At 43.4% G+C, this 25,919-nt stretch overlaps 1 protein-coding gene across 1 annotated transcript in view; it reads left to right on the top strand.

Moving 5' to 3' along the window:
* Positions 1–25,919, top strand: part of CDH13 (cadherin 13) — a 1,016,268-nt gene that overhangs the window by 197,836 nt on the left and 792,513 nt on the right. Inside the window, exon 2 of the mRNA XM_040254058.1 lies at positions 17,209–17,320. Within this exon, the coding sequence (XP_040109992.1) occupies positions 17,209–17,320 (112 nt within the window). The remainder of the gene's footprint in view (positions 1–17,208; positions 17,321–25,919) is intronic.

Genomic DNA, 25,919 nt, shown 5'->3' with positions numbered 1-25,919 from the left:
ATCTCCCAGTAGTTCTCCAGTTTTGTGATTAATATTGCAGGTGGGGAGTGTGATGAGCCCCTTCCGGCCAGCTGCTTACCCTTCCATGCCTTGCCTTCTGCCCAGTTCCCCTGCCCTCCCGTTTCCAAGACCTTCGCCCGGGGTCTGCAGAGTTAGGCTCTGGGAGACATCAAGTCTCTGTCACAGCCACTCAACTCTGCCACTGTAGTGTGAGAAGCACCCATGATAACAGGTATGAGCCTGTTTGTGTTCAAATGCAACTTTATTTGCAAAACCAGGGAGCAGGAGCGGGCCAGATTGGGCCAGTCAGTTGTGGTTTGCCAAAAAGTGCTTTAGCCACTGCGGGGATTGGGGCAGGCGCTCAGGAGAGAGGAGAGGACATTTCTGCAGCCTGCAGTGACCCCTCCGCTGGGGTCACAGAGAGCCACCTCCTGCAGCTCTCTTTCCTGGGTCTGGAGGCCGGCTCCTCCCCTAGACCTGCAGGCTTAGATGAGATAAATGTGCCCTGCGCTTACTGGGTTGCTTCTCTGTGCCCTGTGTCCCTTCTACCCAATCCTGCCCATCCTTCTGCTAGTTCCTATAGCCTTCTCTCCTCAAATGGCTCAATTTGAGTTTGATGTCAGTTTGCTTCTGGGTCTAGGCTACCTGGCACTGAGGCGTTTCCTGGGATACAGGATATTGGGGCTAAATCCCAAACAGTCCCAGGAAAACCAGGGCCATAGCTAGACCCAGGTGTCTCTCCTCCCCAGCCCGTTCCTACTGCCTTAGCTCTGGCCCTCAGCTCTCCCGTGTGGGTGCTGGCCTTGCTGGCCACTTAATAGATCAGTTGTTCAGACGGGGCCTGTGATTGTCACCTCTACATGCACTTCCCTGCTCAAGCTTATTTGCCCTTCAAATGAAGTCTGTACCTGATGTCTGACTGTCTAGACAGACTCTAGCATAGTCTCCCAGCCTAGTCTGGAGGCGCTGCACATGATCACATTTTATACTATATAAAATTTTTTGAAGACGATCACCTCTCCTCCAGATTTTTCTACTGGGGAGATATAGTATTTTTCCATTAGAAGACTCAGACTTACTTTGAAAGAGCCATAGGATTAGCAGAAACTTTGACTATTGCATTAATCTAGCTTGAGTTGAAAATATCCCAAGGACTGGCTCATGAAATTTCAGGTAATTGTACTTCTGGACTCAAATAGACATGAGAAAATATATATATACCATCCTTTTCAAACTGTTTCAGCTCAGAGTTGTTTTTTTTTTTTTCCTTCTCAGTTCAAAACCTGATGAATGTTTGTTTGTTGGAAAGAAGAGGCTGGCTCATTCACACCTAAATTTAATGCAGTAATAATAATGAGGGGATTTGTGACTTCAGTTCAGTTCAGTTCATTCGCTCAGTCGTGTCCGACTCTTTGTGACCCCATGGACTGCAGCATGCCAGGCTTCCCTGTCTATCACCAACTCCCGGAGCTTGCTCAAACTCATGTCCATTGAGTCGGTGATGCCACCCAATCATCTCATCTTCTGTCATCCCCTTCTCCTCCTGCCTTCAGTCTTTCCCAGCATTGTCTTGTCCAGTGAGTCAGTTCTTTGCATCAGGTGCCAAAGTACTGGGGGTTTCAACTTCAGCATCAGCCCTTCCAATGAACATTCAGGACTGACTTCCTTTAGGATTGACTTAGTGCTTTTGTGACTTAGTGCATTCGTTTCTAGATATGCTGTTTTGGTTTGTGTTTAATGAGAAGCAGGTTGAAGAGTCTTCCTGCTTGTTGTAGAGATCAGAGAGGAACGGGATCATTTGACATTGCAAGAAGCAGAGGGAAGGAATATCTTCAGTGTTTAAAGACCAGCAGTAGGCCACTTTTATTGCTCTAAAATGTCTGTGCCTTTGCACAAGCCTGCTAAGAGGAAGAGCGTGATACTCTGAGAAACACAAAATTGAGTAATGGACCAGGCTCTCCAGAACACAGGAGACAGTAAATATTGAAGAAGTTCTGAGGGGAGAATACTTGAGATTCTTTTATGGTGGTTGCAGTTTTATGGTGGTTGCAGTTTCATTGTGGAGAAGGCAATGGAACCCCACTCCAGTACTCCTGCCTGGAAAATCCCATGGATGGAGGAGCCTGGTGGGCTGCAGTCCATGGGGTCACTAAGAGTCGGACACAACTGAGCGACTTCACTTTCACTTTTCACTTTCATGCATTGGAGAAGGAAATGGCACCCCACTCCAGTACTCCTGCCTGGAGAATCCCAGGGATGGGGGAGCCTGGTGGGCTGCCGTCTATGGGGTCACACAGAGTCGGACATGACTGAAGTGACTTAGCAGCAGCAGCAGCATCAGTTTCATTGAAACACAGATGAGTTCTCTGCAATGCATATTAGTGGATAAAGAATGAAAACTTAGGTGCTTGGGGAGGCCAGAAATGTAATGGAAAAGAATGAAGAGGCCTCGGCATAAGAAAAATCTATATAAGACACAAATGCAAACCAAAATTCATTTTCAAATTTAATTTAGGAAAACTAAGAGCACAACTGGGATAATAAAAGACAGATGTTATTTGTCTTGGGGACAGATAAAGAGAGGCATGGATGGTGGTAATTTGGAGATGAAATTCTGCCCCTCAGGGTCTGATCATGTGTGGAGTGTTGTTCTGTTTGACTCCAATCCCAGTACTGTCTCAATCTCAGGTACTTAGTGAAAATCCTTGTGATTTCCATGTGAGCAATTAATCCACGAACTAAAGGCCATCTAACAGATATAGTGGCCATATGGAGCCTGCTGGCCATCATAATTTCCACCCTCTCTGCTCAAGCCTGTTTGTCCTTGGAACAAAGTCTGTAGCTGATGTTTGAATATCTAGGGAGACACTAGTATGGCTGCCTCGTCTGCGTTCTGAACATTAGTATGATACTACAGACAAACTGTCAAGGTCAAATTGATTATTCTCCAGCTTAGCTAAGCAGGAGCTCCCTAATTATGTCAGAAGGCAGGATTATCTCTGATCATTTGAGCTAGGACTCTGGATAAAACATCAAAAGCAATATTTAAATAACACACAGTCACGAATCAAGGATTCATTGCATTTTCTCTTACTGTAAAAGAAAATTAGGGTGGGCCATTTTGCTCCATTAGTGAGGGTGTTCCAGGACATTTTAATTCATGTGTAATGTAACCCCATCCTGGATTATGAAATGTCATCCTGGGAAGGAAGGAAGCTCTCCTAGGTGTCACGGTGGTTCATGCTTATAAAGGCCCTGCAGAAGTCCAGGCAAATTCTTGGCCCAAATGCTCCACGATTAGAAGCTGGCACACCCAGGGCTGGGCAGGAGCCTCTCGGCTCAGAGGAGCCAACTGTACGTCTGTGTCTTCCCAACTCTGCGTCTAATGACTTCATGTTGGTTGCTTGAAATTGGCCATAATGGGAGTATTTATACCATGGAAACTCACAAGTGTGACAAATCAAGGCATTTCTTTCTTGGAGAACTGGTTGTTCAACACTCGTCAGATTTTTCCTGGGTGTTCCTTGTAGCTGGAAGGACTCCCTCTATTTTTTTTCTCCCTTGAAACTTGAGACCACATTGTGTTCCCCTTGGAGATAATATTACTGTCTTGCTTTCTACTCTGGAAATATAAAGCAGAAAATGTTACTTCTTAAAATATTTTCTGGTTTCTATCTTCTCAAGAATTATTGCTTTTAAAAATAAAGTTGTTTTCAAAGACTTTAGGAGTTTTTCATTATCAAGAATTTTTTCACGTCTCGATCTTGAGACATCTGAGTCTGTCTGAGTAATTCTAGTAGCAGCACTGAAGAGGCTTGTCCTCCCCACTGAGCATCTTCTGTTTCAAAGTTAAGGGTACACAGGTAAAACCAGCTATATTGATGTGGTTTCTTCTCCAACATTGAGTTTTGTCCTTTTTTTTGTTGTTGAGGTTTTCAACTAGATTACTTGCTCCATTCTTACACTTTTAATTGCATTTTACAAGTACCTATTCACATACCAAGCTCTCCTATTGTGTTCCGTGTTCCTAAACAGGAGGGGGCTTGTCTTACTAATTGTTGCGTATCTTGGCCACCAATACGTAATAGGCACTCAATAAATACTACTTACATCAAAGCATGAATTTCAGGATATGGTTAATTGGCATGTAAAGAGCAGTCTTTGTAACTCCTTCTGATCCAGGCAAGGAAAATGTGGAGACCTTTGTCTCTTAGCATATACATTAATTCAGCAGTTAGATTTTAAAGAAAGATGCGTATGACACTTTTTTGCTGAGGGCAGGTAGGAGGTACTCTCCTTAACACAATCATTTCCTTGACTTTAACACCAGTTTTTGCTGGGTGTATTTCTCTTCTTCTGGAACTTTTCAAAGCAAGAAACTTTTAGCAGTGAAAAACAATTTAACAAGATGGACATTTAGTTCAATAGAAGAATTTTCCTGGTGTGAAAAAATAAATTACAAAAAGGACTTTGCCTCTGAAAGATAATTAATAAAAACCTTCCAGTATGATGACAAATCTGACATCTTGTCTAATGTCTGGCAGAGAAGAAAGTGTTGAGATCTGCACGGTTAGAATAAAATGTTCCACTTCACAGCATGGCCAGGCAGGATCTAATCATTATTTCTGAGCAAGAAAAGGTCATAGTTGGTTGTTAAACTGACACAACAGGCCTGGATATGTAACTATGGACCATCAGTGGGCTCTCCATTCAGGTTTTCCTGATTTCACAGGTAAATATTTTCAGGAATGTGGGTGATTGTGGAATGATGCTCAAAATGGATATTTTTGCTTTTTTTTTTTTAATTTCAAGTTTAATTGATAAAATTATAAGCTCTTTAAAGAGTACACATGGTGATCTGAACATGTATACATTGGGAAGGATTCCCCTCATCTAGTCAGTTAATAAATCCGCCATCTCAACAATTTATCCCCTCCTTTTGTGTGTGCGTCTGTGTGTGAAAACCTCTGAGTTCCACCCTCACAGCAGACCTACAACACTACTATTAAGCAAAGTCACCTCAGACCTTCTTCATCTTGTGTCTAAAAGTTAGTATCCTTCGCCAGTCTCTCTGTTTTCCCCACATTCAAGCCTCTCTCAACTACTTTTTGATGCTCTGATTCTATGGGTTTGATTCTGTTTTTTTTTTTTTTTTAAGCTTCCACATATATGTGGCATATGTGTGTGTTAGTCACTCAATTGTGTCCCATTCTTTGCTACCCTGTGGACTATAGCCCACCAGGCTCCTCTGTCCATGGAATTCTCCAGACAAGAATACCAGAGTGGGTTGCCATCATGCTAAGTAAAATAAGCCAGACAGAGAAAGACATACCGCATAGTGTATGTGATATACCTTGAATAGTATGTTTTTCTGTCTGACTCATTTTCACGTAGCGTAATGCCCTCACTGCAGCCTTAGGGCTTCCCAAGTGGTGCTAGCGGTAAAGAACCCCACTGCCAGCGCAGGACATAAGAGATGTGGGTTCGATCCCTGGGTCAGGAAGGTCTCTTGGAGAAGGAAATGGCAACTCATTCCAGCGTTCTTGCCTGGAGAATCCCATGGACAGAGGAGCTTGGCAGGTTACAAAGAGTCAGACACGACTGAAGCGACTTAGCATAGAAATGCCCTCAAGTTCTATCCATGTTGTCAAAAATGGCAGGATTTCTTTCTTTGTTTCTCATGACAGAATAATAGCCATGAGTAAATTATAAATATTTATATAATGGTATTAAATATGCAAATTTCCTTCCATTATATAAGTTATTCATGGGTGGTAGGAGGCTGAAAATGGTTCCCTGGTTCCCAGGTTCTAATTCTCAGAACATGTGACCGTTATTACCTGGATTTCTCAGGCGAGCCTAATGTAATCACAACTCTCCTTATAAAAGGTATGTGGGAGGAGTTAGAAACAGGCAATACGATGATGGAAAAAGAGAGAGACAGAAAGAGATGACATGATGCTATGCTCCCAGCTCTGAAGGTGGAGGGAGAGGCCATGAGCTAAAGGAAGTGCATGGCCCATGCGAGCTAGAGACAGAAAGGACGCCGGATCCTGCTGAAGGGACACAGCCTGTGGACCATGTTAGAGTTCTGACACCCAGAACTGTACAATAACAAAATATGTTTAAGCCCCGAAGACAGCTTCCCCATGGTGGCTCAGTGGTAAACACTCTGCCTGCCAATGCAGGAGACGTGGGTTTGATCCCTGGGTCGGGAAGATCCCATGGAGAAGGGAATGGCAACCCCCTCCAGTACTCTTGCCTGGGAAATACCATGGGCAGAGAAGCCTGGTGGTCTACAGTCTGTGGGGTCCCTAGAGTTGGACAGGACTTAATGACTAAACCACAAGGCACTAAGATGGTAGTAATTTGTTACAGCAGCAAATCCATGGGCCTTGTCTTATTTTGGGTTCCCCTGAGAACCTAGGGGCTTCCCTGGTGGCTAAGAGGTTAAAGCGTCTGCCTCCAATGCGGGAGACCCAGGTTTGATCCCTGGGTTGGGAAGATCCCCTGGAGAAGGAAATGGTAACTGACTCCAGTATTCTTGCCTGGAGAATCCCATGGACGGAGAAGCCTGGTAGGCTATGGTCGCAAAGTGTCGGACACGACTGAGCAACGTCACTCACTCACTGAGAGCCTAAGTCAAAGGACTGGGTACAGGTAGCTTCCGTCAGCAGGAAGCAGATGTGAGTGGCAGGAGAGGGATGCAGGGAAGGAGAGAGAGAGCCAGTGTACTGAGGATCATTGATGTCACTGCTGCGGACCGTGAGTTCTCAGCCCACCGGCCCCTCTGGGTGGTGCACAAATGCCTCTCAGAGGACTAGGTCTGGAATGAGGCAGGTTGGGGCACTTAACCAGCTGCACCTCCCAGCATCGAGGCCAGCACTGGAGGCTGTCCTGGGAGCCTTCCGTCCTGTGACTTTCCCAGCTCCGCTTGCTCTCACTGGAACCTGCAGCAGAGCAGCAAGCCCCCGAGCAGAATATGGAAAGGTTGCGGGTACTCTGCAGGGCAAGGCCTTGCTCTTGGGAACTGTAGTGACTGGGATCGGAGGCTGGCCACGGTGATAGATTCAGGTCCTGATCTTCTATTGAGCAGACTCCTCAAATCCCAGACCTTTTCCTTTAGAAACCCTCCTTTGTTGTCCCCATGGAATTAGGGTTTTGTGTGTAGCCCAAAAACGTCTTTCGGTCCTGGCACATGGCAGATATTTCATATTTGCTTCACTCGATGCTGAATTTCCTAGGGCTGTTAAGGCTCACACGAGATTATCTCACATGAAGACTCCTTTATCAACTTAGGGGCTGCAGGTCTTAATTGATGTTTGGCTGCGCTAATGTTATTACCAAAGTTTCATAAATAGACACATGATTCTAGGGCAGGTACAGCCTCTAGTTTCTACTAAGAGCCAACAAACCAAGTCTTCCTAATTTTGCATTAAGTAACATTTTTACAAAACACTATTTTTTCTTTTAAAAATTTCCAACTGTCTAATTGATTAATCCTGGAATCTTAAGAGTGAAAAATTAATTCCATTCAGACAAAAACTGTGACTTCATTGAGTGAATTATTTTTCACTCTGTTTTAGCCGGACTCAAGGACACATACCTGGTGAATTCAGTCCTATTTTAGACGGCAAAATACTTTCAAATAATCTTGAAAACAATATAGAGCTTGTTATCCCTGGGAAATTGCTCCCTGTCTCTTCAACTGGCATGCCCTAGTGCATTTACCAAATCCCTGCATGGAGCATTCTTTCTTATACTTTGCCACTTGAAAAATGTCAATCTTCTTTCCAATATGGCCTTATTTGTGACATGGTCCCATTTCCTATTCTCATCTAAAGAGCACATTTTTCCTTATTCTGTATTTTCATAACATGTAATACATATTCCTTTATATTAATACAAATAATAACAATAGGTGGCATGTTGCACCTGTTATGTGGAGTAGGAAATGGCAAACCACTTCAATATTCTTACCTGGAAAATTCCTTGGACAGAGGAGCCTGGCAGACTACAGTCCAAGGAGCTGCAAAGAGTCAGACATGACTGAGCACAGCACAGCACCTATGATAATCCTGTCCCTCTCTTCAACATTTTGATTTATGTTGACTCATCAAACCACACAGTCAATGAGAACAGATGCAATTAAAGTGTGTATTGTAAAAAGGAAGAAACTAAGGCATAGAGATGTTAAGTAACTTGCCCAGGGCCACACAGCAACTATGTGGTAAATTAGGACTGAAGTAGACTAGTTCATGGGAAATAGATGGGGAAACAGTGGAAACAGTGTCAGACTTTATTTTTCTGGGCTCCAAAATCACTGCAGATGGTGATTGCAGCCATGAAATTAAAAGACATTCCTTGGAAGGAAAGTTATGACCAACCTAGATAGTATATTCAAAAGCAGAGACATTACTTTGCCAACAAAGGTCCGTCTAGTCAAGGCTATGGTTTTTCCAGTGGTCATGTATGGATGTGAGAGTTGGACTGTGAAGAAAGCTGAGCGCCGAAGAATTGATGCTTTTGAACTGTGGTGTTGGAGAAGACTCTTGAGAGTCCCTTGGACTGCAAAGAGATCCAACCAGTCTATTCTAAAGGAGATCAGTCCTGGGTGTTCACTGGAAGGAATAATGCTAAAGCTGAAACTCCAGTACTTTGGCCACCTCATGTGAAGAGTTGACTCATTGGAAAAGACTCTGATGCTGGGAGGGATTTGGGGCAGGAGGAGAAGGGGACGACAGAGGATGAGATGGCTGGATTGTATCACCGACTTGATGCACGTAAGTTTGAGTGAACTCCAGGAGTTGGTGATGGACAGGGAGGCCTGGCGTGCTGCAATTCATGGGGTTGCAAAGAGTCAGTTTGACTGAGCGACTGAACTGAACTGAGACTAGTTCAAGAATCTTTGCTAGGAACTACTTCCTAATTCCCAGATATATATATATAATATGCCGATGTATCTGCCTTTCCTTCTAGTAATAAGTTTATCAAGGGCTTTGTTTATTTTTTCATCTCTGGCATCTAGCCCAGGGCCTGGAAGATAATAGAAATTTTAATTTTGATTAAGGGAATTAATGAAAAACTGAACACAACCACTCTGTCATAACAGCAGATCAAAACACCCCATCATTTCAAAGGAACAAGGGCTAAGATAAAAGAAAAGTGGCTATGCCTATTTATGCTCAGGAATGGAGCATGGAGGCAGGTATTTCTGTATCATGACTTCCTGATGGCTTCGTCCAAGGGTTTCAAAGTCATGACTCTTTCTTCATCTTCCCTCTTGTCCTCCCTCCCTCAGTTCCCCTCCACTCCACCTTCCTTGTCCCCTCCTGCTTCTCCCTTTCCATTGGTTTGATCACATTATACACTGAAAAATCAAGTAAAGGGAGCTACTATATTCTGAGTGTCTATAATGGGTCAACACTATGGTAACAGGATGCGTGTCCTAAGGCTGCTTAATGACTTACCACTGGCTTAGCAAGGTAAAATAGCACACACGGATTACCATACAGTTTAGAAGGTCAGAGGCTTCCCTGATAGCTCAGTTGGTAAAGAATCCATCTGCAAGCAGGAGGCTCTGGTTTGATTCCTGGGTTGAGAAGATCCCCTGGAGATGGGAAAGGCTACCCACTCCAGTATTCTTGGGCTTCCCTTGTGGCTCAGCTGGTAAAGAATTCGCCTGCAATGTGGGAAACCTGGGTTCAATCCCTGGGTTGGGAAGATCCCCTGGAGAAGGGAAAGGCTCCCACTCCAGTATTCTGGCCTGGAGAATTTCATGGACCGTAGGTCCTTGGGGTCACAAAGAGTCGGACACGGCTGAGTGACTTTCACTTTCACTTTTAAGGTCAGAAGTCAAAATATGTCTCATTGGGCTAAAATCGAGGCGTTCTCAGGGCTGCGTTTTTGTCTGGAAGCTCCAGGGGGGAGTCGTTTTCTGTTGCCTTTTCCAGCTTCTTGGGGTTCCTTTCATTCTTTGGCTAGTGGCCCCTTTCTCCACCTTCAGGTCCAGCAGCGGCAGGTTGGGTCCTTCTCACATGGCATTACTACATCACATCTCTTTCTCTAAGTGTTCAGTTCATTCTTCCATTTGTAGGGATCTTTGTGATTACATGGAGTCCACCTAATCCAGGGTAATTACTCTATTTTAAGGTCAGCTGATTTTCAACCTTAATTCCCCTTTTCCATGTAGCATGCCATACCCGCAGGTCCCAGGGCTTAGGGCATCTAAGGGCATCTGTTGGGGACCATTATTCTGTCTAGCAGACAGCATTTTTTTCTTGCATTATCTCATTAAATTCCCCTAGTGACTGTATGCATGGGTGGTAGTATACTCATTTAGAGAAAACAGAGAGGCTGTTCAAGGTTAAGTAACTTGCCTGAAGTCAGAGAAATGGCCACATAGGCAGAACTCAGGCTCAGATTAGTTCTGGCTTGTTGTCCCACATTTTTCCAGATATACACAGCTTCCCTTTTAATAATATGAGGAAAAGATACTGAGTAGCATTTAATTAGAAATGAGGTCTAGAATGCTGGTTTCAAATTGTGTATGAGGCAATAGCAGGACTTGCCAAACTGGAAGTATTCTCTCCCTTTATCTTCCTAAGAATCACAAAATCATTGCTCAGCATCTTACATTAATGGCCAAGAAGGTGGCAGGTGTTATGGGTCCGGAGGCTGTAAAGCAGCAGGAATATTTCAAGGGGGTCAGACTCGGGGAGGATGTAGATAGCATGAACTGACCCTCACAGTGAACATATCACCATATGCATGTGAATGTGTGTGTGTGTGTGTGTCCTTGAAGCACTTCTTTTCTCTGTACTATTCCTGTAGGCAGTGTGCCTTTATAAACCTTTCCAGGACTCAGGGTTTTTGGTCCCTGGCAGGATAAAGAATCAGTCAAATACATTGCTGTAACATTTTTATACCTTGCAAGTCAGAGATAGTAGCCTTTCTTCCCCGCCAATCTAAGCCCCTCCAAACTGATTGCAGTAGAGCGACTTTGACAAGAGTAAACCAGAGGTGTTTTGTGGTGAGGATAAAGTAACTGTCCATCTACCCTAATAGCAAAAAGCGAGCACATCAGTGAAAGGAAAACAACAAGGGGCCAGGAGACACTAGTGGGTTCACTTGGAAAATACCATTTAGAAGCTGACTTAAGAGAGGATGAGATCTGAGGTTGTTCACAGCCTGCTGAGATAATTATTTGTGGCAGTAAGTTTCTCTCCTTTTATTTATGGCCACTTTTGAATACAGTTGTGTTAAGCTTTTCTTCAGTTCTGCTATTTCTCCCTGGCCTCTGGGACAGTCTATGATGCTGTGGCAGAGAAAACCCTCTGCCCTGCGCCCCCAAGTCTCGTGTCTGTAACAACCAACCCGGAATCTTGGAGACCACACTTGCATGTGGCGTTTCCTTGCTGGGCAGCTCCCCCAGGTTCTCATCCTCTACACAGTGGCCGATTCCCGGGTCCTTCCTGCTGGATGATTCCACCACCCCAGGAGTCCTTCCTTCCTGTTGTCCCAGGTGGGTAAGAGAGGGCGTCTCAGGGGCCAGAACTGGTGGTGGAAACCCTTCCACCCTCCTTTGGTTGTCAGTGCTTCGTCACGTGGCCAGAACTACTACAGCAGTGCCAGGAGCACATAGCTGTGGGTGCCATGATGAAAAATAACTAGAGAGTCTAGCAAGGAGCGTTCTTTGCTTGGAGAGCATATTTCCTGAGTCTAAAGCGGGGGTTGCAAACTCTGATGCCTAGAGGGCCAGACAAGGGTGTGAGTTCGGAGCAGAGACAGAGGGAATGCTGCAGGCAAGGGCCACTCAGAGAGGAGCGCTCGGTATAACATGATAATTTAGCTTCTATGACAGACCGCTCTGGCTGAACTAACCACATCTGCTGGCCCGATCCATCCCATCTGCTGCCAGTTGGCAACCTGCAGTCTAGGGCAGGAAAAAAAAAAATCACTTTTCTGGAAGCAAAGTCTAAAGTTGGCTATGCTCTTGAATCAGCACCTGTCAGGACAAACATAAACTCTTTCTTTTTGAAAGAGAAGGCTCTGAACAGCAGTACAGAAATGGAAGCTAAAAAGAGAAGCAGGCATCGAGAGTGTGTTGTCAGAAGTCGCTCTCCACGCATAAGCGTAGGGCAGTGGCTCTTGCCATAGAGGACAGAGCCCTGAGCTGTCATTCTCAAGGATGGTCAGTTCATTTCAGTGCAGTCACTCAGTCGTGTCCGACTCTGCGACCCCATGAACCGCAGCACGCCAGGCCTCCCTGTCCATCACCAACTCCCGGAGTCTACCCAAACCCGTGTCTTTTGAGTCCGTGATGCCATCCAACCATCTCATCCTCTGTCATCCCCTTCTCCTCCTGCCTCAATCTTTCCCAGCATCAGGGTCTTTTCAAAGAGTCAAGGATGCTCGGTGTCCTGCAAAAGCAGCACAGCCCAGCCCACAATAGGCCCTGTGTTCTGGCTGGGCAGCTGACCCCAAGTGCGCACTCCCTCCTGCTCTTCTGAGTCAGGCCCCTGCTGTTTCCCACTGATATTTCTGAGCACAGTCTATCCACTGAACAATTTTACAGCAGCAGTGAAGTAGTATTTTGATGATATTTGTCAGTGTTTCATCCTGGGGAATATCGGTGAATCATACGTATTGGTCTAAACGTGATGTAGAGAAATGATAATAATACTAATGATATAAAACATTTATTGAGCCATTACTATGTGTCCAGTACCATGGAGGGCTCTTTATAATAATTAACTCACTTAATCTTCATAATAGCCTGTAAGATACTATCCTCATTTTCTGCCGAGGAAACTGAGACAGTTACCAGTTACAACTGGTAACTGGCTGCTGGTAAACTGGAACTGTACAGAACCAGTGTGGTTCTGCCCTGTGTTTGCAGTCTGTCTGAGCATAACTCTGCTTTCATAAGCAGGCTAATAGTAATTTTCACGTAATAGAAATGCTTTGGTTATCATAAAATTTGATCATTGCTGAGCTTTCAAAGGTGTATCGGTTGCCTGTTGTTTTTGAGGTGCCAACTAAGGCATAAACGAGCAGAGGAGCCATATAGGAAGACCGTTACTGCCTGGACTCTACAAGTACGTTTGGAATGTTGCTCATAGCGTGTATTTGGGAAATGTTAAAGTGCATATGGGGAAAAACATGTCCAGACAGCCTACTTAAAACAGTGACACCTGACGATACTGAGGGCTGCCTGCTTATGGAGTACTGTCCAAGTTGTTGTTGTTCAATTGCTCTGTTGTGTCTGACTCTTTGTGACCCTATGGACTGCAGCACGTCAGGCCTCCCTGTCCATCACCATCTCCCAGAGCTTGCTCAAACTATGTCCCTTGAGTCAGTGATGCCATCTCATCCTCTGCCATCCCCTTCTCCTCCTGCCTCAGTATTTCCCAGCATCAGGGTCTTTTCCAACGAGTCAGATCTTCACATCAGGTGGCCAAAGTATTGGAGCTTCAGCATCAGTTCTTCCAATGAATATTCAGGATTGATTCCCTTTAGTATTGACTGGTTTGAACTCCTTGTAGTCCAAGGGATTCTCTAGAGTCTTCTCCAGCACCACAGTTCAAAAGCATTAATTCTTCAGCAGTCAGCCTTCTTTATGGCCCAACTCTCACTGCTATGCATGACTATTGGAAAAACTATTGACTATACGGACCTTTGTTGGCAAAGTAATGTCTCTGCTTTTTAATGTCTGAGTACTCATCTTAAACCACTGAGGGATATTCCACAACCAAACTCAATGCTATTGAAATTGAAGACATGTAAGTCTACAGCCAAATACTATTTACAGCCAAATCTGCTAAAAATTCAAGTGAAGTGAAGTGAAAGTCACTCAGTCGTGTCCAACTCTTTGTGACCTCATGGACTATACAATCCATGGAATTCTCCAGGCCAGAACACTGGAGTGGGTAGCCTTTCCCTCAAGGGGCAATAGCAGTAGCTACAACATTCTAACACTACTGCCCAGTCAGACGTTCAACTTTTGCGGAGCATTAAATTAGTCTGGATTCTTTTGAAAATGTTGTCTTGTCATTTCAGAGATCCGTTACATGAAAACCAGAGAGGCATAAAGGAATTCACGTGAAAGCAAAGTATGTGTTAGTTAAAAAGATTCCTCTGGCTCCTCTATATTTACCCAGCTAATTCAGACACATCTTTGAGATCAAAGCAAAAGTGTTCCTTCTGTGGGTTTGCTTTCTTTGATTCCTCTAAATGATGTTAGACTCCCTGGCTCCCAGCTTGTTCATGCTCCTGAAGAGACCTGTGATTTCCTTTCACATTAGATTTTAATTTTAGTTAATCAATTAATTAATGATTTGTTAATGCCTCTCACCTTTTCTAGTCTGTAACAGCACTCTTGGCTGCTTATCCTGTGCAGCAGTATTCTAATTGCTTTATATGCATCATTCATTCCATTGGACCCACAAGGCCATTGTCATTGCACATCTTATTTTTCATTTTTACCTACATGAGAAAACTGAGGCCAGAGTGATGGGAAAAAATGCCAAATCTCACAGTCAGTAAAGGGCAAAGCCAAGAATGAACCAAGTCAAATGACTCCGGAGTTCATGCTTTTAACAACTGTGTTACAGGGCTTCTCTGTAACAGGATGGACACAAGGAGGAAGACATGAGTGAATTACTTGACTGATTCTAACCCTGCTAAGTCACTCTTGCCCAGGAAAGTGCTGTGTGTTCATATTGCCAAGCACTTAACCTGAACCTTGACTGGTAGATGGAGCGATCCAAGAATTTGCAAAAACAAAACTGAGCCTCTGAGAGTTCTCGCACCACTCCCACTCTCCCTGAGGGCCTGCAATTGGAAATGGCTTATTTTCCCTTTGTGCTTCCAGAGGAATCCTGAATAGATCCCACCAAGAAGCCAGGACAGAGGCTGAGCCACAGACAGATAAACGGCAGGAACGCCACTCACCTGTACTTTCAGTCGGTCCTGGATGCTTAGCTCAGCATCTCTGGAGAGATGTCATCTACCTTAGCTTCTCTGGGATGACTGGTTTCCTGGTCTGAGATTTGAGAGAAGAATTAGCTGATTAAAAGGTTAATATATAATTGTAGGCACACGGTGCCTGGGGAAGACCCTCGACCATTTGATGTTTAACTGAATTAATGTTCGCCAGTTATAGATTTTCTGCCTGTAGAACTGCCAGCAAATGATTCTGAGTTCTGAATCTGCATTTTCTGTGTGCACCACGTGAGATGTCAGTGTTACAATTGTCTCAGAAGCGACCTACCCAGACACTGCTCTCAAGGCAACGGAAAGATTTACACGCAGAAGTGCTCAGATACGGGGCTACAGCATCCTTCCCCCTTGGATTTTTAGAAGGGTGATGTCGGTCAGGGTGGTGACTCTCCCATCTCAATTCCTCTGATGTTTCTCAGGCCAGCCACACTGTGAACCCTGGGAGATTGATTCTTGCTCTCGTTCGTTGGGTTCAGTGCATTTCAGAGAGCTGATATTTAGAGAGAGGCCCTGGTTCCACAGCTTCCAACCTTTCACACACTCCTTTGAGTTCACTGGTGGGGACAATAATGAGTTTTCAACAGCCTGTGTACAGTGGTTAAGAGTTTCCATTGTGGTATCAAAGTTTAGTTTCCCAAGAAGCAGACACTGAGTCAAAAACTTGAGTGCAAGCAGTCTTATTTTGAGGGTGATGTCAGAAAAATAGCAACAAGGGATGAGAAAATGAGGCAAGGAGAAGACATCTGATGCGCAATGAGCTATCAAGCCAGATACCGCCATGGACAGTTGGCACTCAGGTCCAAGTGGGAGAGAGAACAGTTGCCTCTCGACTCTCCCACCTGCGGGTGAGCACAGAGCAGTTCTCCTGGTTGCAGTGATGGTTTGGGGATGTGGATTTCTAAACACTGCCTGCTGGCACCAGACTCAGATAAAGCAGCATCCCATGGGTTTCAGAGAAATATCCCAGACAAAGGCTTGCCTGAAGGGTGGGAGCAGAGCTCTGTCCAAATCGGAGGACACTTAAACCTGGATTCAGATCCTGGCCCCACCCATCCTAGCTGTGAGATTTGAAGCAACCGTTAACCTCTGGAATGTTGGGGGGCTTCCCTGGTGGCTCAGATGGTAAAGAACCCGCCTGCAGAGCAGGAGACCCGGGTTCAGTCCCTGGATTGGGTGGATCCCCTGGAGAGGAAAATGGCTACCCACTTGTATTCTTGCCTGGACAATTCCATGGACAGAGGAGCCTGGTGTGCTACAGTCCATGGGGTTGCAAGAGTCAGACATGACAGTGATGAACACACACAGAATGTTGGGCCCCTTGTCGGTTAAATGTGTTTTATAAAATGCTGAGTACGTCATAGTGCTGCTATGGAGACGAGTTGTCACTTAACTTTTATGTTCCAAATCATATAACCTGAATTTTTGACTTCTGAGTGAAATGCTGTAAGAATTTGCAAAGACAAAGCTGAGACTTCAGAAGCAATTATAAAATTTTAATTGCCTAATAGCGAAACTAACTAAAGTAAAAAGAAGGGGTAAAATTAATTTTAATAGTGACTTAATTTAGTCTAATCTGTAAAATAGCATATTCACATGTAATCTATATACAAATAATTAATTATACATTTTACTTTATTTTTGTTTTCGGTATTTAGTCTTCAAAATTCCACGTGTACTTTCTGCTGACACTTTCAGCACGGCTACATTCCAGGTGCTCAGAATCCATGGGTGACTCATGGCCACCACGTTGCACTGTGAAGGTCTAGGGCCTTGAATTCTTGTTAGAAGTAACTTCTGGTGAAATAGCTCTGCTTTCCTCCTCTTCATCGGGGACAATGATCCTTTGCATCTATGAAAGTGAAGTTGGTTTTCGCTCAGGCATCATATGAAATTGACAGTTTCTGTAATGAAATTTCACACATGGAAAACCATAGTGAGATTCTAAGCAGGTGTAAAAATCTGACGAAGTTATTTCTTTAACTGCAACTTAATGGAAACTGCAACAGCTGTTCCCATTTGCGTGTTTTCCAAGTCTCATTGCCAAAATGAATGGTTGGCAGCCACAGGAGAAGTATCAACTTACCTCTTCATTTGAGAAATGAAATTAAAACCTCAGCTCATTTCTAAAAGTCACAGATTTGGTAAAAAGTTAGCAGGGCAAACATATAAGCTGTGTTAAAATATTGATGGCTTTGGTTTTCTCAGGTGCTGCTGCTAACATCTGCAGAAGATTTGGACTGCACTCCTGGATTTCAGCAGAAAGTGTTCCGTATCGATCAGCCAGCTGAATTCATTGAGGACCAGGCGATTTTAAACTGTAAGCAACGTCACTCGATGGTGCTTTTGGCCTATTCACTGATGTTTAAGAATGTTCCTCAGTATACAGTATTCCCTAAGCTAAGAGTTTTCTGATCATTTTTCTAATGTCACTGTTTGCCCCAGGGTGAAAAGTCTTGAATTAGGGCTTTGTCAGCTTAGAGATGAATCGAGTGGTGTGTATCTCTTTGTGACATTTGATCACCAGTGACCATTTCCTGATTGCTCCCAGGAAAGGGGACCACTAGCCCCCACCAGTAGTATTGACCTATGTGAAGGAAATGAAATGGAATGCCCCATTTTCTTTGGGCAGATCCTGAGAACAGACCATTGCCTTCCTGTGGATTGCTGTTCTACCTGGATTTCTCATACATAGCACTGGATAAAAATAACATCCAGAGCAAAAGGTTAGCTTTTAGGAATTTTTAGGCATAGGAATTTAAACTCTTAAGACTAATAAGATGGTTTTCTGAAAGATTCAAAAGCTCTACTGGCTATTTTGTGGATTAAGCTCAAATCCCCCCAAATTCCAATTGATTTCCTTAAAATATGCTACCCTCAGATTTGTGGTTATAATATCTTCCTCTTTTTAATGCCAATATTATATTGTTTTATCTTTACGAGGGCATGGAGTGCATTGCTAGATGCAAAACAAGCATGGTTTTGTTTTAGCACAATGAATTTAAAATTGATGGTAGACAAATAACCATTTAATTGCAGGCTGTTGAGCACCATTCTTTAACATTTGGGAGTGAAGGATATAAAAGCGGTGGTTCAGTTTGGTCAGATGCTCTGTGCTCCCTTTAGGGAAGATAACTACACTTGCCCTACGGTCCCAGGTTTGCCTTCCGGGCTGACTGTGCTCCTTCACTCCTGTGCTATGTGGCGAGCATGTTTAAACGAAAGGGGAAGAATGTTCAGCCGGCTCAACTGGACTGTTCTGTGAGGCTGGAACACATTTGAAGGGTTGAAAGGAACACAGTAATGAAGATGCAGTGTTGAGGATCGAGGGAGCTCTGCAAGGTGAAGCCCATGCATGTCTTGATGCAATTATGGCAATGAAATCATTTTAGTAATTAGGGTCTATAATGACAAGGTGCAGGGCTGGCACAATGAGTGAATCCCAATATGTGGTTTCATTGTTAATCTGATCCCTGATGTGACTCCTGGGTCAGGCCCTCAGGAACTCTCATTTGTCTTTTGATTCTTCTATTTATCAGAATCAATATATTTTAAATGGAACTTGGCTTCAGAGAACCATTTTTTTCTGGCTCTCCTCTCCTCTCATCTGCTTCATCTCCCTCTCGTCTCTCTCTCTCTCTCCTTTCTCTTTTTTTTCCCAACTGATTATCCCAAATGGCATCTATATTAACATGTGTGGAAATGTGAAGCCACCCTGAGTATGGAAATTAATAGAGTTGGTATGCAAAGCAGGCCCATAAATGTGATTGCTTCTGTAATCTTCACGACACCAAACAGCTTTTAATTTACCTCCGAGAAGCTGGAAACAATCATACTTTGGGGGATCCTTTTAATTTAAACTAGACCATCCTGTACATTCCAATATTACAGTTTTGTGTGTGTCTGTGTAGGTTTTTTATTTGTTTTAATCCTCTAGGTAATATAGTGGGTTATGGTTGTTGATTCTGTGTAAGCTAGTAAAAGTGAAATGGAATTGGGTTGATTATCAATGATAGCACATTCAGTAAAAGTTGGTGATTTGAGGATATTTAAAAATTTATATGTGATTTTTTGTAAGTGAATTGTTGGATCAGCAAAATCTGGCCAGCCTCCTCCCCTGTCAATGAAACTGTGGGCCTATATGTATTACTAGGGGAGAAAATGGACAAAGAACAGACGTGGGCTGCTACTTTTCGGTTTATCTCAAAACAGTGAGCATAGGTTGTCATAGATACTGTGAATAAGGTTAATTGTGCCTAAATGAAGAAGAAAGTTTTCACGGAGCTGAGAATGCCTACTGGCTACTGTTTGGGAAAATCTGGATTTCCAGAAGTAATAACAATGTATTTTGCTCTATTCAACATGCAGGAGGAAATAAAAAGTCCAAAACTTTGAACAGACTTTCTCCCCAAGCAACCAACATTCTACATCTCCCTCCTTCCCTTCTCATCCTTAGTTTCTTTCATGCATTTCTCTGTGGTCCAACACAAGACCTTTTCTATCTCTGAAAAATGTTTTTAGCCAAAAAGCCAGTGAGTGGTGCATTCTCTCAGAATGAAGACCATATTGTCACAAGGCTAACATCTGGAGGAAAAGTGGGAAGAATCAAACAGAATCAGTGGTTTAAGCATACTTAGATATGTGAGGTCACTGCCAAGATCCTGGAAATGGTTAGGGATCATTCAGTAACATGTAAATATAAGCTGATGTAAAAACAGAGGTTAAAAGAAACCAGGTTAGTGACAGTACCTTGAACTCCTCCTATGACACTGATACCTCCAGTTTTTCTCTTTGTCTTTGTAATATTTTACAAGAGCTTTGGCTTCCAATCATCATGAATTTTTGTCTTGCAGAAAGTATAAAATACAGCATAATCCATCAATTGATGTCCACACTTTTCACCATTCTATAAACTTGTCTGAAAGTGTTGTCTCTTTGCCTGGCAGACATAGTATATCTGCTCACACGCCAGACTTATATTCAACCAATTCTGTGTTCAGTGTTGTTCAGACAGTAATATTTCCTTTTATCTTTTTTCATCTTTCTCCTTAATTCTCGATGACTTATCTTTTTCTGTTTTAACTGTTACTAATGGTCACCTCCGCTCCTTTTATTTCCATAATATTTTATTCACTGCTCACTCCGATACATCTTTCCTTCAGTTGTTCTAAAGCCTTTTATTTTCCTCACATCCAAATAACTCTTTATTCTGCTCTCCTTTCCAGTAACTAGACTTGCTTTCGTCTTTAAAGGGCCATTTTTCAACAAGCTTCTAGGATCAAAACATGGCATCCCACTATTTCTTCTAAAGTAACCAAGGGAGCTTTATCATTGTATCTTTCACAGTGTGATGCAAACCCCCCCACTCAGGAGCACTTGGCTTCATCTAGTCTTGAAAGGTGAGCTGGGAAGGTGTGGTTATTCTCATTTTCTGTGAGAAGTACAAGAAGAAAGGGAAGACAGTTTAAAAGGCAGAAACTCAGAAAGGAGACATCTGCTCATCATCTTTGGACTCAGGGAGGGCTCTGTCAGAGGTCTACAGGTTGCAGGCGGTCCTTTGAGGCCTCCAAGACCCAGAATTCTCTTAAACTGGTTGATGAGGTTGCTTCTCCTGCAATGTAAAAATCATGCGATTCAGGTAGCCACTATCTTGGTACCACGAGGTTTGGGTAGTGACCCCGGTTACAGCCTCCCAGGCTCCAGAAGAGCTGGCCTAGAAAACTGACCAGCCAACCAGCTGATGTGGACAAAGACCAAGTGATAAGGCCCTGACTATCTTGTGTCCTGAAAAATTACAGAATGGAACACTCTGCCCTGCTCTAATCAGCTCAGACAACTTCCTGGCACCAGGGAGGCATCTGTTTGCTAAGGGAACCATAGCTGGCCTCCCTCTGGGTAACTCTCCTTTATGGAGCTGCCTTCCATGCAGGAACTCGAGGACACAAGCTGCTCCCTACTTGGTCCTGCAAATTTGGCCAAGTCATCAAGCTGGCAGAGAGGGGGACAGGAGAAGGGTGGAGAAGGCACCACGGATGTTTAGCCACTAGAGCTCAAAAGGGACATGGATTGTTTCTGTTCACATTCTTGGCCAGATCTAATCACAGAACCAAGTTAACTGCAAGGGGGGCTGGACACGGAGGAACTCAAGTACGGGCGTGAGCTCACCGTCTCTGCACAGATCCTAACACAGCCAAGTGACCCCAGTCAAAAAGAGACTCCCGAAAGAGGCCGCTGTTTCTGACTAACTTTGGTCAACACGGGGATGAGACAAAGACGGTCATTCAAACAGGACAGAGGGTCATGCCCCTGGGACTACCTCCTGCTTTTCTCGTCTGCTTCCCACTGAGCAGAGCAGCTTCTTCACTGGCCCCTCTTAGAAACACCCAGGCAGGGACCTTCAGATAGTTCTAGTAAGGATGGGCCCCGATTGCATTCTTCTGATTATTACAGTATTGAGGTTAAGGTCACACAGTTTAAAACTCACTGGAGTCTGCTAGAGTTCAAATAAATGACATATTCCCATGTTAGCTGCATGGCAATGAGTGAATTATCCAAATCCTGCAAGTCTGAATTATTTCATCTCTCTAAGAAGGATAACCACAGTTTTTAACTCTAGAGTTAATGCAATGATTGACGGAAAGATGCTTAGAACATAGTTGTGAGTTAATGGAAGCTGGTAGTATTATTACTATTATTTTTGCCATTGCTGTTATTATTATTATTGTTGCTGTTAGTATTATTATTACACATAGATCTTAGATAGGTTTGGTATCCTTATAATGGCCATCTAAGCCTGAATTTTGGAGAAGGCAATGGCGCCCCACTCCAGTACTCTTACCTGGAAAATCCCAGGGACGGAGGAGCCTGGTGGGCTGCTGTCTATGGGGTTGCACAGAGTCGGACACGACTGAAGCGACTCAGCAGCAGCAAACCTGAACTTAGCAGACAAATCATGGCCATTAAACTCTGAAGAGATTAAAGAAGAATCTAAAGCAATGATTCTAGGATTTGAATTTCATAGACCAGTAGAATTTTTTAAAAATCTCGAATTGATAGGAGTGTAATTTTACAACATTTTTCTTAGTCTGAATATGAAAAAAAGAAGAAAAAGCAGGCTAGAGTGAGATAAAGTGAGAATACCTCCATTTACTTTGCCCAGACTTTTAAAATGTCATTGTTATCAAAAAGCAAACAAAATAGGAGTTAGGACCAATTACAAAAGAGAAGTCAGTCTTTGAGTAAATTTATATTGTAAAAGATGCCCCAAATATTTTTGTTTACCTCATTTTGTGGGAAACCACTGATTTAAGGTATAGAGAACTTCCAGAAAATGTAACAAGTGTGCCCACATTAGGGGCAGATGTTGGGAAATTTAAAAGGCTCCCCTAGAGTTGACTGGTGCAGCATCTGTGGCTTTCATAGATGATATTTACTGCATGTTTTCTAAGTGTGGAGTGTCACCTTGAACCTCATAACAGACCTTAAGGGAAAAATATACTCATGTGCCATTTCACAGGTGAGGATACTGAGGCTGGGCTAGGTGAGACCATTTATCCATGGTTGTATTGCTTGTAATTGGTGGCATCAAATTTTGGATCCAGGGTTCCTGTGCTCTGGCTCTTATCCAGAGTCCCATGGTTTTGTGGTCTTGTAGCTTTTGTTGATGTTGGTGATGACCCATCAGGGAAATTTGCCGCTTAATTTTCCCATCTGTTTTTATCAGTCTGGATGAAATAGAAAATTTCTACTGCATTATGTTTTTACTGTTCATAGACAAGTTCATTCCTCCTCTGTAACATGGAAAATGTATCTATTTTGCTTATTTTGAATGGGCCCAGTGCCAGACTGCCCATGACCCTATACTCCTGGCTTTTGGCCTTTCACCTGTGTTTCTTTCACCAAAATGTTTCTTGGTCATGCCACCTTGACACTGATCTTGGTTGGTAGCCAGGTCACCCACGGAGTCCATGGTGTCCCATTAATCATATTTGTACTTAACATATATGAGTCATACCTTTTGAGGGTGTTTTTAATTGACTATAAATCACACAGGGAACTTGAAAAATGAAGGCAATTAATGAAAAAGCAATGTGAGAGGTGTTTTGCATCCTAACGCAGGAAATGCATCGCCAGTGAATTAAATGTCAAAACAAAGGCCCTTTTGACCCTGCTAAAAAGGTTTCATTTGAGCGGTAGTAAATGGATGAACTTTCCAACCTGGTAGGTGGAGGAGTTCCTGTTTCTTGAGTTCAAGCTGACTCGGGATTTTGTCTATGTATATCCTCTATCCTTGAGAACTTCCTAAGTTCTTTTGGTTTTCAGTTTTAGTGATTTAAAAAATGGAAAAGAAACTAACGATAATTTCCTTTCCATTTTCTGATTGTCCTCTGTACTATTAACTTTCGTGTTCTTTCAGGTTGGGAGACTGATTAACTGATTAGTGAAATTATTTAACATGACCTGTACTACAGTCTACATAGATCTGAATAGGTTGGAGTTACAAGTGGTATATTTGTTTTAAACTGTCATGATATACCAAGGAAAATTATTCTGGTGTCACTTAATTCACTCCATCATCATGAAGGTGATTATACTTTGGGTCTGAATGCGGACTCCTGTTTATATTCATGACTTTTTACTATATGTAAACAGAATCCTATAGAAAGGAAATATTTTTACAGGTTTGCTCCCCACCCACCACCACCACCATAACTGTGACAGTTGACTAATCAGTTAATTAATATTTATTATAATCCTCATAATTGCATTATATTAGTGCCTCATTTCATAAATGTAAAGTGATACAAAATGATTGCAGACTGAAAGGAACACATATACACACCAGAGAGGGATATGGTAAAATGCTTAGAGATCCTCCATTAGACTAGGGTCCTAAGCTGTACTTTGAAGATTGAGAAACATATGAGGTAACAGGCTAAGAGGGCCTTAGGAGAAGAGGAATGTGGATATGGGTAGAGCTCTCTTGGCATAAATTTTCTTATCAGTGGGATGAAAGGAATAAATAGACCAGAGGAATCACATTGTCAGCTCATGGACTAAATTTGTCCCACAGATATGTCCTGCTTGTCCTGTTTGGCAGCTCAGTGTAGGAGTCTGAAGTGTTTAATGAAAGGAATTTGTTGTCAACATTGAGAATTTCATTTTTAAAAATTCATAACTTCTGGGAAGTACTGGGCCTCCAGAATATAGACCCCAGAGGCAAATGAATCACAGTGGTAGCAGCCTCAATAGGTTGTTCTGAGGATTAAATGCTCAGGTCTGTAAAGGGCTCTGAAAACTCTGCTGGAAGTAGTATAGCATAACAGTAGCTGAGGCCTTCCTGGTGGTTCTCCAGTCTCCTGTCTTCCTGTCAACTAATCAGCTTCCTCCTTTATTCCACCTGCCCCTTATAGGTATCTACATTTGCCTCCATGAAGTCACCCTTGCTCCTGAGACAGGTGTGCAGGTCAGATGATACACTCCAAAGACCAAACACACATGTTGTTTGTGTCACACCATTGCTGTCATTGACAGTAGCTCTTACTGGTGGTTAGGGAAGCGGAGGACACTACTGAGAGACGCAAGGGCAGGGAATGGCTGGCATTGACTGAGACTTTGCAATCTACCTTCAGTGTTTTGAATCATCAATACAGGGACTAGGTGGAAAGGGGAGCCATGTGATCAGCGTGGCTGGCTTTCTGGAAGTTCAGAATAGGACACGGATAAGAGAGAACTGCTGGGGTGGCTCAGACTTACATGGAGCCATTTCAGAAGATCTGAGATGGGGTGGATGGGAGGCATATGGAAGGAGAGCTGGTCAGTGGAGAAGGCAGGATGATTAAGAAGTAGCAGAGTATGAAACAAGGGTGAGAGCAGAGCCCCAGGCAATTCCCAGAGTCTAGACTGGGGAAGACATCTAGAAGACAAGTTTTCTAAAAGAGTGCAGAATCCCTGAGTCTGTTCCAGCTCAAACACTAACTTGTATGACCCTTTTCCTCTCTGGACTCCTGTTTCCCCATTTGTATAATGAGGATCTATTAGGGTTATTTTGATTGGATTCTAAAGTTGATTGGATTCAACTCCAACTGGCTTTAGGAAAATGACAAAATAATCAGCTCATGTAATTGAACATCTCAAGGTCTGATCTGGCTTCAGGAACACCTGGATCTGATGCTGTAATGATATCATCAATATCACCGTTCTTCAGCTCTGCTTTATATAGTGTTGATACCCCTCAGTGTCAGAGGGGTTTCCTCCAGGATGGCCACCAGAAGTTCCAGCTGTTCATTCTTCCAGCTTAACAACCCAGAGCATCTCTGTTTCCAAGTATCCCAGCAAACACTCCATGGCTAACTCTCTGGGTCCAGCTTGGGTCACATGTCTATCCCTGAACCAATCAAGGCATCCAGGAAGATTCGGGCTGGCAAAAGTAGGAGAGTTCACTGTGAGGGTGTTCTTTTTGTCATTGTTCATTCACCCAGCCGTGCCCAACTCTGTGACCCCACGGACTGCAGCACACCAGGCCTCCCTGTCCCTCACCATCTCCTGGAGTTTGCCCAAGTTCACGTTCATTTCATCGGTGAAACTGTCCAGCCATCTCATTCTCTGACACCCTCTTTTCTTTCTGCCCTCAGTCTTTCCCAGCATCAGAACTTTTCCAGTGAGTCATCTGTTCACATCAGATGACCAAAATAATGGAGCTTCAGCTTTAGCATCACTCCTTCCAGTGAATATTCAGGGTTAATCTCTCTTAAGATTGACTGGTTTGACCTCCTTACTGTCCAAGAGACTTTCAGGAGTCTTCTCCAGCACCACAGTTCAAAAGCATCAATTCTTTGGCATTCTTTCTGCCTTTTTTATGGTCCAGTTCTCACAACTGTACGTGACCACTGGGAAGACCATAGCCTTAAACATACGGA

Source organism: Oryx dammah, unplaced genomic scaffold (assembly GCF_014754425.2).
Source record: "Oryx dammah isolate SB20612 unplaced genomic scaffold, SCBI_Odam_1.1 HiC_scaffold_13, whole genome shotgun sequence".
Taxonomy (NCBI): Eukaryota; Metazoa; Chordata; class Mammalia; order Artiodactyla; family Bovidae; genus Oryx; species Oryx dammah.
The sequence above is the reverse complement of the archived record's forward strand: the minus strand, read 5'-3'. Positions and strand labels throughout refer to the sequence as shown.